General features: G+C 41.0%; 1 protein-coding gene across 2 annotated transcripts; it reads left to right on the plus strand.

Moving 5' to 3' along the window:
- Positions 1-66: 66 nt before the first annotated feature.
- LOC139647112 (very long chain fatty acid elongase 6-like) lies at positions 67-11,880 on the plus strand. Of its 2 annotated transcripts, XM_071522959.1 has the most exons (4): positions 67-308; positions 3,812-3,943; positions 6,964-7,115; positions 7,989-11,880. In XM_071522959.1, exons 1-4 carry the CDS (start codon positions 214-216, stop codon positions 8,417-8,419), a joined length of 810 nt encoding a protein of 269 aa, XP_071379060.1. In that variant the 5' UTR covers positions 67-213; the 3' UTR covers positions 8,420-11,880. The 2 variants fall into 2 exon arrangements, with proteins under 2 accessions (XP_071379060.1, XP_071379061.1); XM_071522960.1 differs by lacking the exon at positions 3,812-3,943.
- Positions 11,881-15,622: the final 3,742 nt, after the last annotated feature.

Below are 15,622 nucleotides of genomic sequence, written 5' to 3' on the forward strand. Positions count from 1 at the left end.
GTGACAGTGGGGAAGTGCATCTGGCACCGCATCCTCCCTCGGACCCCAACCGGTGACAATCCAGTTAATATCAGCCGGATAGACGAACAGTAGGGAAAGCGTAGTCTCTCGTGGGGTTTATTTAGCGCAGTGAAATTTATTATTTTTTCCTGTAAATCGCTGGGAACCCCCAGGCCCCGAGTTTGGCGGAAGAAAAGAGATATCGTTGTGAAAATGAACGAGAGTGAGCTCAATTCCCCGCTAGAAGAGTACGATTTCGAGCGACGTTTCGACGAAAGGGAGGCTCTGGAATGGATGCAAGAAAACTGGTAAGTCACACCCGGAAGAAAACTAACTTGATATGCAAAAAAAAAAAAAAAATCCCTTCCTCGGCCGACGGTGGTGGGCTCCGTCCGGTCCATCACGTCCAGTCAGGGCTGCACGCCATGCGGGACCGTTCCTCACATTGTTTAACCAATTTGTCACATTTGTTTAACTTGTTACATCTCCCTCCGCCAAGCTGATACAATGTAACGTGTCGGTGTTTATGTTGTAACTCCAATGGTGGTATAAGAAATTGGGAAAGCCCACTTTACCCGCCTCTATTCAAATGTCCTTGAGGATGCATGATACGACCGCTTGAACTTCATCTCTGCTCCCATAGGCCAGGCTTGGTCTGATGAAAACTGACAACTGCATGAACAAAAATACCCTGCAATTGTCATAACCTATGCTATTCTTTGCAAAAGCAGGCTTTCTATTCACAACCAGTTTTTAAATGGATAACTACAGTAATCTACAATTACTATACTGAATACATGAGAAATACTGTGGGCTTGGGCTACATTTACTAAAGGATTAATTACACATTCTTACATAAAAAAGAGGAAGCAGACTGAGACCAGAAATGTCAAATCACTCAGCTCATTCAAGTACTTTCTCTGTCATCCAATAAAATGGAGAGGGAGTGATTCCTCAGTCAACACACTAAGGCAACCTAGTAAGACCACATTTTTTGTACTGAGGCTCACTTAGTTACTCACTTAGTGGCATTATGCGGGACAGAAACTTAATACTGCTATGTCTCTCTTCCAGAAGCAAGCAAGCTGTCACATTTAGACTCTAAAGCCTATAAAATGTGCAGCGCCAGCCAAACTCATCCCATTTCGCTTCTAAACAAGTCTGAGATGAAGCTGCACTCTGTGTGTGTACAGCTTGGAAAATCTACAAAAGTAACAAGTGAAGAATGCCAGTGATGCTCTGCTGGTATTTGACGTCTCCGAAGGCCTCGGAGGTTGTGATTAATGGACTAGACCTGCTTCAGCATTCCTTCTGCTGATTAGTCAAATAATGTGTCCTTAAAGGCCCAGGGCTTTGCTTTCAGGCAGCATTTACTCCTTCACATATCAGTTTCTCTCACGAGTCTCTCTGCTGGATGTAAGGGAGTAAGGGGGGCTGTAAGACAAGAGGAAATGCGATGAGAGTGAAAGAGAGATGAGCGTCCAGTGATCCACTTATTTTAGCAGTCTGCTCTTCTTCTTGACCTCCTCCCTCCGCTTGACTTCCTTTTTGTGTGTGTCACATCACATATCTGTCCTCCTCCTCACTCTCCTGCTCCTCCTCCTCCACTTCATTGTCATCCACCATAACTTTATTCTTCTTTCTTTCTTTACTTGCAGGAGATGTACACTTGTGTGCGTATGCATGCACACACACATAGTTTGAGGGAGTAATTAAAGGTATCAGGCATTGCATTACAGTGGGCCACTACAGTTTACAGAGAGGGAGGCGTCCTCTGCCATATCAGCTGTCATTGTCAGGCAGTATTAATTAATCACACACATTTACCTGGCAGCAATAGGTCTCTCCCTCTTCCCCTCTCTTTCACACACACACACACACACACACACACACACACACACACACTCCGATAGCATACAAATTACCTTACAGCAAGCCACACACAACATCTCACTGCTGGGAGCTTTTTTTTACGTGTATGTATGTGTGTTTGTGTATGAGAGAGAGAGAAATAGCATTCTGAAATTCAGCGGTATTCCCCTTTAAAAGGCTACTGGTTCCCACTTAGGTGTCTGCAAGGGCTTTGTCTTAGTGCAGGTTTTTTTTCCTGCGTGTCACAGGGACGGACTGGGAACGACCATCACAAGCCCCTGTAGCCTTAACTGGGTCAAGCAGCAGCATCTCCTCCGCCTAATATGTATTCTGCCAATCTGGATTAGTCATCTGGTCCATTCCCAAACCCCTCCAGACACATGCACAGCCACACACACTTCCTCACGCTTATTTTTGCAAAGACAGGATTTTTCTTTTAATCAGACAGGGCAATTAAAGTAAATTCTTATTTGTAGCACACACACACATTATGTACCCACATTCACACTTTTTCTACACTATTTGCTATTCAGTTCAGCAGTTTTTTCCTGAATTCATGAGTTGACCTTTTCCAACATTCTTGACTACGCTGCTGTGTCGTCACATTTTGCTCCCGGCTGTTATTGAAATAGTATCAGTAGTCGTTGCCAGGTGGACAGCACCCAGTCAAATTGCCTCATCACCCTGGACTGGCATACTAAATGGTCAGTGTGTCAAATACTAATCTCTGCTAATCCTTTTCTGTAATTATAAATGAAGACCATAACATGAGGATGCTACCAAGGGTGGAGTAGAGGTCACTAGAAGTTTGCCAAGCTCACTTCATTTAACTTTAATTATCAGGATAACCCCATTTAGCAGTAGAAAATACTGATTTCCAGGGACCCAGTGGTACATTAAATGAAGCCAGGGGGTTTAAAAAAACACTGACATTTTTAAATTCATAGTTTAAATAACATTATAAATTTACAATTTCCACATACATGCAGATTAACAGTACATAATATATTCACTAGACAAATGGCTGCAGTGAGCCTCACAGCCTATCAGATGTCATATTTGTTTGAGCGTAGCAGTCTGGTCCACTCCCAGTCACCCTAATTGTGTAATATTCCTATGTAACAGCATCATATCTGTATAATGATTTAGTGTTTCAGTGTTTGACTGAGGTGATTCAGGGTTTAGCAGGGTTGTTTGGCTGTGGAAGTCGTCTTCTTCCTTTTTTTGTAGCTTGATGCAGCTTGAAGTACGTAGGGCCTGATGAAGCTGTATGCGAAACGTGTCGCTCATGATGGGAACCTTTTTTGTATTCAATTCATAGTCCTGGGCCTTGAGTGTGCGGTTATAACCATATGTATTGTGGAGATTTTAGGGTTGGGTATTGTTGGAGTATTTTTGATGCTCTGATACTTGAAATTCGATACTGCTTGCCCTATGCTTCACATTATATAAGATAATTTATTTTCTCTGTGCCATTTGTAAGTACTATTGCCATAAAATAGGATCAAACCAAGCTCAACATTTTTTTTCCATTGAAATCCCCATATGTTAGTAGAAAACTTTGGAGAGCTCTTATACCTTTTGATGCCTTAAATTTAATATCCATGTTGGTGACCAGAAGAATAGTCCACCTTTGTTTCTACCACCATCAGCATTGACAATAAAGCTATATATTGTCTTTCTGTCTCTAGATACTGAGCTATTATAGTCTGATGAATCATGTTATTATCAGGCTGAGGTGAGGACAAAGACAATTTTCCAGTTTGGTCAGATAATAAGGTTGATTCTATTCTATTCTATTTTATTCTATTCTATTTTATTCTATTCTATTCTGTTCTATTCTAATAACGCAGCCCTGTGCACATGTATACTCGCAGCGACGACTGGGGATCGATGCAGTGCTAATTTGTGTGCCACGGTGTGTCTCTCCCCTCCACAGGAGCAAGTCCTTCATGTTCTGTGGCCTGTATGCTGCGCTCGTATTCGGGGGTCAGCACTTCATGAGGGAAAGGCCAAAGCTGAACCTGCGTCGCCCGCTGGTGCTGTGGTCACTCAGCCTGGCCATCTTCAGGTGAGTGACAGGTGGAGCGCACAGCTTTCAGCCAGCTTGTGTAATAGGAGTGAAGCTCTGACGAAATAAGACATGGTGTAACAGTGAAGATAAAACAAACCCTTAGAGGCCAAAGTATCGTTTTCTCCCCCTTTTTTATTGGAGCATAAAATGTGGAGGTGTGGATGGCATGCTGGAAAAAGAGCTTAGTTAGTGGTTAGTCCTCTGAGGGGAGAGTGGTCTGTATTTATAAGCAGAAGTGGTTTTCTCTAACAGGAACCTTATCATACTGTAACCAGCATAATTATTTTGGGAACTGTTTAAGCCATCTAAGATCATAACCATAATGGTGAGACAGATATTCTGAAGATTCCTTTTGGGATGTTTTGAGAAGTAGGGACATCTTCATAAAAAAATATTTAAATCACAATATTCACTATGCGATCTCCATTTTGCAAAAGGCTGCAATTTTTGGGAAATGTATTACAAAGAGCTTTTTAAAAAAGGTATTCTGATGCTGTGCTTAATCCCTAGCCTAGAAAATCAGGTTGTGTGCTGGAGAAAATCATTTTATTCAAATTGTCCAAATCCAATGCATTTTTGAACATTTTGTGGTTCTGTGGCTCAGTGGCACTAACACTGCGAGGGTTAGGGGTTCACGTCCCACTGGGGCCCCCCATAGCATTGTAAGACACTTTGGATAAAAGCATCAACCAAATGGCATATGTTATGTTATTTTATAAGCACTGAAAAATAAATAATGAATAATGTAGAGAAGTCCTGTATTGCAATTCTTATTGCAATATTAAAAACCTCAATAGGATGTTTTGGTTTTTAACTTCCGGCCCAGAGTCACAGTGTTTTCAATATCAATGTTTGTGGGTTAGCAGTGGGTGTGCTCACCTACTGGCAGTCTCAGTCCCAGTATCGGTTGCTTTTGTCCTTTAAAATGTCTCCTAGATACAGCACTTATGTCAACAAAAACTAAATGTAATTGCACTATGATTGCCATGGCTGTTAAACAGGAAGCTCAGATGATCATTATTGCATTTGCCTGGCTATGGGAGGGCACCGGTGCTGAATGAATGTAAAGGGGAATGTGCTCTAAGAAATGCATCTACGTCAGAACAACATTCCAAACAGGGTTCACAGCAGTGTTGTGCACTCAAAGGAAAGGCCAGCATTCATGTCAGATTCTGCAGAATGTAAATGTAATGATGCTTACACAGTATTAGCCAATCCCCTCTCCTGTGTCTATACTTGCATTACCTTAAGACAAAAATTGCTTGAATGTTAAAGAGTAGAACAAAATGGTATGAATTTTCCCAACAGCATGGCAGCAGTACAACAAGGATGCACTAAAACAAAGTGCTTCCATGAAGCTTGCATCTGTAGGCTATGTAATTAAAATTTTTTGATTCATGTTATTTCTGCTGTTTTGCTGAGTGCTGTGTCGCTAGAAATCCTCTCTTTACGCTGCATTTACTTCAGCCCTTTGGAATTAGATGGCTGCATTTTATTTACATGCCATTAGCTGAGAGAACCTAGATTATAGTAATACCCTGGAAAATTATGCAATTTAGATGATGTTCCTCTTGAAATCCAATTACCATATGAAAGCCATTCCTTTAATATTTACAGCATCTGCTACTAAACGTGAATGTAAGTGTTATTATGTTGAGTTTTCTTTCTATACCCGCTACTGAAATAAGAGTCTACAGCACCAGAGAGACAGTGCCTGCTATGTAAGCGGAGCCAGAATCGGAGAAGAGTTTGTCTACATAGTGACCCACTTGGCAGGTGCCAACAGGCAGGGCCGGTGTCCCGAGCTCTGCAGTGTGCACAGAGGTCCATCATCAGTGGATCTGTCTAGAACCCACTGAGCCCTCCCTCTAATCCTAATCCCACAGCAGTGGGCATGACCTGAGCGCTCCATCCCTTAGCGGGCTGCATGCGGGGCGGAGCAGCGTGGCTTTTGGGTGTCCTGGTGGCTCAATGGGCTTAGTTAGGTGCATACCATCTAGACGTGTGTTTGAATCCAGCTCACGCCCTTTGTCGCATGTCACGTCATCCTCACTCTCTTTCCTGTCACACAACAACCTCTACACTACCTTGTAAAGCAGAAAACCATAAAAAATAATCCCTATGACAAAAGACAGCATGCCCATGAGGGGAAACACCCACTGTGTAATCCATACAGCCATGACTGCAGCACAGCAGCTCCATGGAGTGGCTTGTAGAGATTTGCCAATGAAAACATTTCTCAAATTCAAATCGCTGATAGAGGTGTCAACAATGAAAATAAAATAGAGAATCTCTGACTTGGCTCTCGTTTATTGTTGAGGTTTTAGTGTGATGCTCTCTGCAGAATAGTGGAGTGAATTTTCAGTTAAATGAGCATTTTAGAGATGTTAGTCAATGGGGATAACCTATTACCATCCGAGACTGTACAATTTTAAGTGCTCGTAAAATTAAGGACAGTAGTATTAGTATACAAGTTATGTCTGTGTGTTGTTTCCGCCACTCAAAAGCGTTAAGTTACACGGCTAGTGAAATTACTTCCTGGAATCTCACTGGGTCAATATATGATTGTAGTATAATAGCAGGGTTCTTTGAGGTTTTACGGTTTAAAGTGATGAGTAATGTTGAGTCTTTATGGTTGGCTGAAACAGTGTACAGTGGAATGCGAATTCTTGTTCAGCATTGCTTTTGTGAGAAACAATGCCTTGTCTTTGTAAGAATTATGCTTTTAAAAGGCTAAAGTTTGTGACTCAGGAAACACTGAGTCCCTTGAAATATGGGATGTCTCATCTGTTTCCAGCATTAAGAGAATGATTCTTATAATAAGAATTGTATCATTTCTATTGAAAACAGTGATAAGTAGCCTATAAAATGTCTCTCAAATGAGAGATTTTACATACTTATGCAGTACAAATGGACAGTTGATGTGTTATGACCCTGCAGTGTCCACTTTGCCGATGGTCTATGATACTGTTAACTTGTTTGCTAATGTGTTCGTATGCGATGGGTTCTTTCCTCAGTATCATCGGAGCGATCAGGACTGGCTGGTACATGATGCACGTCCTCACCACCAGCGGCTTCAGACAGTCAGTGTGTGACATCAGCTTCTACAGCGCCCCCGTCAGCAAGTTCTGGGCCTATGCCTTTGTTCTCAGCAAGGCCCCAGAGCTGGGTAAGGCTTCCTGTGATCTCTCCTCACAGTCCTCTGTGCCGGCATCAAGAAGTGCCAGCAGATCGTTGTTAACTTGCATAACATAAAGATATCTACAAAGAAAAGTTGAAATGAAAAACAGTCACTGGGCAGAGTGGTCTTACAGTTTAAGTGAAATTTGTACATCTGTCACCAGCAGGTCATGATGAAACTGGTGAAGAAACTTCCTTTCAAGCATGAATTGTTTATCCAAAATGACCTAATTTAAACTGAAAAGCTTAGATTAGTGTTCACACATGAGAGTAGCAGTGATGTCATGGATTGTAACAGGCTAGAGACATGCAAAGGACAGACATAAAAATTAACCTTGAGTGACCAAGTCATTTTTCTCTTTATGCATTTCTCTTGGAGCACTTAAACTTTCTAGTGGATTTATATTGATCAGCAAACTATTAGCTAAAGAGGCGTGCCTGTGGATCGTGATGCTGTCTCCCTGTCTACACAGTAATCTACTCTCTTCATGCTCTCTGTCAGAGGCTCGATTGCCCTGGTAAATGGAGGTAGATGCTGAGGTGGCAAAAAAATCCATTAGTGTATGATTGATATACAGAATGTTTCCTCAGCTGCAGACAGGAAGGACATCCTAGTCCTTCCACTGGCTGGGCCATTATTTTACAACAGGGCAGGCTTGCAATATACTGTACTAGACCTGTTTATAGGGGTGGGCATTCTTATTTGTGCAAGTAAGCCCTATAAATCAGATTTTTAAGTCTAAGAGGCAGGGGCAGAAAGGCTTATTTCCCACAATTCCCAGGAATTTATGCTGATAGTGCAGTTATCCCCATGAATGCACAAATATGACTGGAAATTATTTCTCCTCCACCCCTCTCCCAGGCGACACAGTGTTCATCGTGCTCCGTAAGCAGCGCCTCATCTTCCTGCACTGGTACCACCACATCACTGTGCTGCTGTACTCCTGGTACTCCTACAAGGACCAGGTGGCAGGCGGAGGCTGGTTCATGACCATGAACTACCTGGTGCACGCCCTCATGTATACCTACTATGCCGCCCGGGCAGCCGGCCTGCGGGTGCCCCGTCCCTTTGCCATGGTCATCACGGCTACCCAGATCCTGCAGATGGTGATGGGGCTGGCTGTCCTGGGCCTGGTGTACCGCTGGATGCACGAGGTGCGCTGTCCGTCTTACGTGGACAACATTGCGTGGGGATCTCTCATGTACCTCAGCTACTTGGTCCTCTTCGCCTCGTTCTTCTACAAGACCTACCTCAAGGGCTCCTCCGGGGAAAAGGGATCCAAGGCAGAGTAGGCTGCTTTGGCAGGGGGCAAGTCTGTACTGTGCTGGGCAGTCATATTAAAGTGTGCCATAAGTAGAGATGACCAACAGTGTTGAGGAATGAATGTGAGTCACAACTGGCTTGCTGGTTGCTGGGTCCACCTCTAATTGTGATATTTTCACTTGACTTTTTATAGGCATCTGTAGCTCAAAAGAAAGATATGACCATGGATTTACAAAACACACAATATAGAACATTAGGAAAGAGGGGACTGGGGAACCAGTGCATGGTCAGCACACTTTAATATGTGATCTTGTGAATAATAGGGAGTACAGTACAGAAAAGGTTAAATGAAGGTGATAGACGAATGCCATGTTTGTGTATGACTAACATAGTACTTACTTCATTTAATTTATTGCCTTTGTTTCTCAGACTCTTGACCAGTATCAAAGCTTTGTGAAAAACAGCCATATGAAGGCCAGAGTTTTGGCAAGGTCAGTTAACAAACGTTTGTCTGCATGTTTTAATGAAGAAGGGAGTTACAGAACTTGATGCATACAGGAAAGCTCTGAACTTGGAAGGAAATAACTGATATTTTTGAAGAATTGTGTCACTGTTTTTAGCTCTAGCACAACTGTGATCCCCACTTTAATAATTCTATGATTATAAAAAAAGGGAATTAAGAATTCACAATGCACTGCATGAATGAAGGGTATTTTCTCATATTTAGTCTTAGCAATTGCCACACATGCATCAGGCACACATACAATTTGAAACATGCAAGTCTGAAACTGTGCAGTGCAAACAGTGTGTTCACTTCTACTGTCATCTTGCAGATCAGAGACCTGATAGAGGCTTCAGCATGTCATTCTCCCATAGTACTGCTCATAATAAATCACTGAGCATCATCTTTTTATAAAGCTGTCTGTGGCTGCTGTAAACATGTTAATACACAGTCATTAGGTGTATTAACAAAAAACAACATAAATCGTTTTAACAAATATACACTGTGTTGTGATTGTTACAGACTTCAGACTTGCCTTTCCAAACGCAATTAAGGTCTTTGTCTGTGCTGTTGCACTTAACAAGCACCTTGTCAAGTGATACAATCTCTGAGTGACTCGTGGAATTCAATAAGACAGAAACATTCCTCAATTGACAGCAGCTGTCACTCTTCAACCTTTGGACAGGGAAAGGATAGTGTGATATTTGCATATAGAGAACCATGAAGGCTGAACTCCTTTTGCTCCCTTGTCCCTTTACCTTTTTCAGTTGTGAAATCATGTTATGCACTGAGCATATTCTGCCTTCTTCACCTCAACAGAGAACATACACTGAACATGCCCCCATACATCTCTCTATCATGATTGAAGTGGATTTTAATCGGTGAAATCAATAAGGTGTCATAGCTTGCACCTGTATAGACTCTGGTCTGTCTCATGGAAAGAGCAGGTTGCCCTAATATTTTGTATTCTCAGTGTATATCATACTCTTTCTCTGCTACTTGTAAGCAACATTTGCCCATTCCTCTTAGTCATGTGGAAATCCCTGCTTTCCTCATGTGCTGTAGCACAGGTTATCTGGATACATCCAACCCAGCATAGATTCCCATGAGATGAATCAGGTGATATGGTAATTTCTGCAATATAATGTGATTTATATTGTACGTCATAGTAAAAAACACGGGCAGTAAAACGCCTAGAGTTTCAGTGATGCATTGGAAGGAAGTTTTACATGAATATGCATGACACTCCCTGAGGTGCTGTTTCTGAAATGATATGCTTAAACAGGGAAGAGGACAGGGTCGCTGTGATGATTTCTTTGTGCTGCACTCAAAGAGCTGCTAAGAATGGAGATACAAGGGAATTAAAGGGTTGGAGAGGAGCGCACTTAACAGAGTGAACAACGTGTCCATTGTAAATAATATCTTAAGAATCTATTTATTTTCTTAATATGTAATAGTCTCCAGCAGTTCTGAAGTGTACCTGGTAAATGTAAGACTAAGGGTCTGTTTGTCTTAAATTGTGCAGAGTTGTCTGCTTTTTTTATGCTTCATTTTGGTCCATTTTCTGTCCAAATGCACTGTAATGTTTTTATGGGTTTCCACATTCTGTACGTCCGCTGATGAACTGATCTCGCACCATTTTTGCCTCTCAAATGGAAAGTGATAAAGGATAACTGTCTGTAAGGTTTGAGTCTGCCTTACTCATATAGCCTGTAATACTCCACATGCAAATGATCTGTAAGTAATTTACTTAATTTGTGGTACGTGTAGCATAATTTCATACCCATCCTCTTTTCTTCACATCCCATGAATTACGTCCTTGTGCACATCTTTACATAACTTTCGGTAAAAGGTGAATCACATTGCATGCTTATACATTCTTTTGTTATGTACATTCCCTCGATAGTATAGATTTAACATTTCTTTGGAAGATGCTTCTCCAGTAGATTAGGTTTCAGAAACGTGTGCATTCATAGCTGATGCTTTATAGTGAAACCAGTGTACATTGGATAAATTGTGTGAGCACGTAGCAGCTTATGTGTGTACATTGAAAGGGACTTTGGCTAGCAATACATTCCACACACATTTGTTTTGTTCTGCCATCTTGTCTAACCTCTATAATTATATGTTTGATCCTTGGCAGCTTCTTGGTGACTTTATGTTGTGGAGGAGCAACTGCTTACTGTGCTATCACTCTCCCTACCGTCCTGTCAGAGCCGTAGTTGTGTGAGCATGTGTACATTACTGTGTTTGTGTCAGTGAGGTAGTTTTAGTTGCTCCTAGGACTTTTTGAAGGGTAGCTGCCAACTGACAAATCTGTCTCAAACTTGCCTTCTTGCTGCAAGTGCGACTTACACTTTTGAAAAGGAACACAATTTTGATAAAAGGCAGTAGCTGTAATTTTCCCAGCTGTAACTTGAAATGTCCCTTTTCTAAGAACTCTTTGATTTCTACCACCAACAAGTTGCCAGTGGAGCCCTGAAAGTCGCTGTTGTTTCAGTACTGGTTGTACTTTTTTGTACCTTACATTATTTTAATGACGGTAATACACAACCTGTCATTTACTGTATAACTACTATTACAGGATCACTCTGTATTGTCATAGCAGAATAGTTCCTTTAGACTAGCAGTGCTTGGAAATACTTTTAAGATGGCACCGAGGGAAAACTTTCAGAAATGTTAGCTTACGTCACTAATGACTAAGATCCTGGTCTTGATTTGAGGGCCGATAGGCCTACTTGTTGTACACTGTTAAACTTGAAACAATGATGAGTCATTTGTGTGCCAAACAATGCTTCTGCTATTTTCTTTTATAGGTAGATGTGAGCACACTTGTGTTGGTTTGTGCATTATGTTTGCTGTTGTAAAATGTCAAAACACATGCTGAGTAAACCCCCTGTGGATTCTACTGTCAACTGCAATGGAAGGAAAAAAACTGTTCAAGGGCTTTGATGTTTCAATGTTCAACTGTTGTTACAATAAATTCATTCTGGTTTTAAATGTCTAGTGGTGCTTCATCTGTCTGAGTTTTTAAATGATACTTTGTTCTCATGTTACATAGTGTCATTGGAGTTTAGTCATATTTTAAATAAAGATACAGCACAGCACAGTCCACACAGAGATGTGGTGGAGGGTATACACACCGAACTCCTTTTGATCTATGAAATCGTTTACCCACCATTTCAAGTTAACATATACTGTATATATATATATGAAATAAGCTAGGATAAAATACACATGGTAAGTGGTACCAGGGCGATGAAAACAGGAGTTATACAATATTTGTTGTTTGTTTTATGGTGCTCACTGAATGGAGTTCATAGTTTAAACATTTTTTATTTACTACAACACTTGGTACATACTTGAGGCTTTGGACAAAAACGGTTTAACCCTGGTGACAAATAGTAGTGTTAGTGTGCTTGTCTCATATTTCATATTTTCGAATATTTTGGCAAAAATTTTGACATCATTATATTTCAATACAAACCACTGCTCCCTGAAGTGTCTGCTCTTTTGATGAATAATTGATTTAGGGCAACACAGCAAATCTAGAGATTCATAAATCTCTCTAGTAACCACTGTCCTCCAGAATCAGATTCACTTTAATCCCCCAAGTACAATATAAGCACAGGGATTTGTCTTGGTGACAATGGTAAAACCCCATAAGACCCCCCCAGTGTTATGCCGAGCAACCCCTTCACCTGCTCACGTCCGCTAATGTGCCATCGCAAAACCTGTCCCGTAAGTGTCGGGGTGAGGTACGGGCTGCTGGGAGACTGCAGGTTGGTGGAGGACGCTGACCGCTAGACAAAGCACTGCCTGCTCAGCTCATTAGTCTTGTAGCTGTGGGTGGTGACATGAAGGGACACCGAGGACACACACTCCCTCCGAGGAGCCGAGAGCGAGGAATACTCTGCATCTCATAAAAGTCCATGGTCACAAGTGTAGGATTTAATTAGGCTCATAATTTGATATATTATCGTGCTATTTAATATTCTTACAACCTCCTAAGGTAAATGTAAAGATGTTAGTGGAGGGTTTTTTAATTACCAGAATACTGAAATATTTTGCACACTATGAAACTGGTCTTGGTAACAGTCTAGTCCAGTTGCCACACAGTGAATGTTTTCAATCTAGTCTAATTCTCCCACCTCAAATAACTTGTTGTGGATGAAATGTGTTTTCCTTTTCCTGACACACTGAGACTGAGAAAGCTCTCACTGAAGGCTTTCATAACATTCTCACACCTTGCATCATCCCTGCGGTTCACTGCAAAGCCACTTCAGTGTTTATAAAAGCACTAAGAAGAAGCTTAATTTGACTTCATTTTATTGGTAGAATACAGTGATGTTAATAACTGCTGATAATGACACGAAGAATATGTGTCTGGCTAAGGTCAAGACTGTACAAATAGCCTAATTCTGGCTCTCCAAAGCATTAGAGTGAAAAGTGATGATAGATTTTGATGCAATTTAACTACATATAAGCAGAGCCGTTTCTTGCTATACGCAGACTACGCAGCTGCGTAGGGCCCCCGCGACCGCTAGGGGACCCCGTTGCGCCACCGTATTTTTGTCCTCCTTGAATATTAATGGCCACTTTTGGTAACCAAGTGTCCTCATGTGCTGTTCAAAAACACATACATTATAAGCACATAATGGCGAAAATAAAATGCATTTATTGTATGCTAGATAGATCAAAAAGCAGCTATTCTTTCGAGAGCTCTTTGCTACGGAGCCCCTAAAGTCCTGAAAGGTGATATTTTTTTTAACTTGTGCGCACAAGTTAATTATCTTGTGGGAACAAGTTATTATCTTGTGCGCATAAGTTAATTATCTTGTGGGAACAAGTTATTATCTTGTGCGCACAAGGTCCATCATAATCTTCCTCAGCAGACCCACAAACACCAGATGCAAGTAGCTCTTGTCTGATTTGTGAAATTATTTTGCATAATATAGGCTATATATTATTGGATTGTTATTTGTTATTTGTCATAGTGTCATTTTATAGTACTTAATTTTATGTGTATTCTTGTTCATAAGTTTATAATTTATTCAAAGCATTCTGTTTTTGAAAAAAATCATTTTATTTGTTCAGTATTTACAATTTGCATGTTTGTTTTGATTTTGATGTCTTAACAATGCAACTAAGTTCCTGAAATTAAAAGAAGAATTGTGAAAATGTGAAAAATGCAGCATTCGGTCTGATTTATATGCATATGGAATTTGTGTCGATGCAGATTTGATGTGTATTCATGAGTGCTTGAAATAGCTGGGGGGGCAAACAAGATTTTGCATAGGGCCCCCAACAAGCTAGAAACGGTCCTGCATGCATCATTTATGGTAAGCGTCAGACTCAAGGTGTCATTAAAGTTGGGCTGTACTGCCCCCATGCGGTAGAAATGCGAGGGGTTCCCAGAGTTTAACCTGGCAGGGACTGAATGTAGCCGGGCTTTGGCACCGCCAGCCTCAGTAATACTGTAAACTAACTGGAGAGTCGCCATTTATTTCCAATCTAAACACACTTAATTGGATGCAGCTGCGGGAGCCTTCACCATGATACACACGAGGTGCCACGTGAGCCCACTCATGTTGCCTTCAGGTGCTGTCAAAAAGACAGTAATTATGGAATGAACACACACGAAGGAGTCAACAGTGATAAATGGGGGAAATTGGGAATTTTCTCTTGCTAAGGTGCTGCTTGTAAACTATTACTTACAAGCTTGGAAGTCGTCATTGCACGCTCAGTTGCTTTTGCTCAGAAATAACAAAATAGTCATGTAACAAAATATTTTTTTGGTGTCTGTTTTATTACCATGTTTCTTAATTAATAAGGTAGCATCCGATAGCCTACCCCAGTTGCCAAGATGTGACGTTTAGAGGACGGAGACCAAATAAGACATAGGTTATAGGCCAAATTGACGATAAAAGTGATGTAGCCTATTTTATTATTGGATATTATTATTTGACATTGTATATTAATCGTGTTGGTGTGTGTCTGTATGTTTCATTTTCATTCTTTGTTTAACGTTTAGTCGTCGTCTGGCAAATTAGTTAAATAAATCGCATTCCTGGGCCACATTTTCTCCTTCTCAAAGAGGCACTGTCGCGTTAAGTAGCCTAACTTAACACTATATCGCTTGTTTTCTAAAATTCAAGAGCAGTCACCAAAACGTATATTTTGTTTGTTTGTTATTTTGCGGCCAAAACCACAACACTCGACAAATTGTATTTACTTTGTAGTGACTTTTCTACTCGAAAGCAGAAGCTTACGGAGGGCACTTGAAGGCAGCATCTACTCTACAAAATACTCTATGTTCATTGAGAAAAAAAGATGAAATTCAATACTCTAGAGTGACCACGTCTTTTTTTAAACGTTTCAGTGATTAAGTTGTGAAATCTGTTTCCAGGAACTACACGGAGAACAAAACGTCCCCACTGATCGAAAACACAACCACAGTCTAGTTGGTCCAAAACAGTTCAGTCACAGCGTCTGAACTTCAGCACGAGCCGTCTGGGTTCACTTGAGTTAAAGCAGAAATAGGCTACACTGATGTTTCCATATGCATAGACGTTCTCATCCTGCAGTATGATTTTAGCTATTTTCTCTCTCTCTCTCTCTCTCTCTCTCTCTCTCTCTCTCTCTCACACACACACACACACACACACACACAGTCCAATTTGCTATTAAGCTCCCAATGGTAGTTTACAGGCCAAAAAAAATAAACTTC

This window comes from Centroberyx affinis, unplaced genomic scaffold (genome assembly GCF_046629955.1).
Source record: "Centroberyx affinis isolate AG114_WGS23_722 - 3 ecotype Tasmania unplaced genomic scaffold, CSIRO-AGI_Caff_v1 ptg001049l_1, whole genome shotgun sequence".
NCBI lineage: Eukaryota > Metazoa > Chordata > Actinopteri > Beryciformes > Berycidae > Centroberyx > Centroberyx affinis.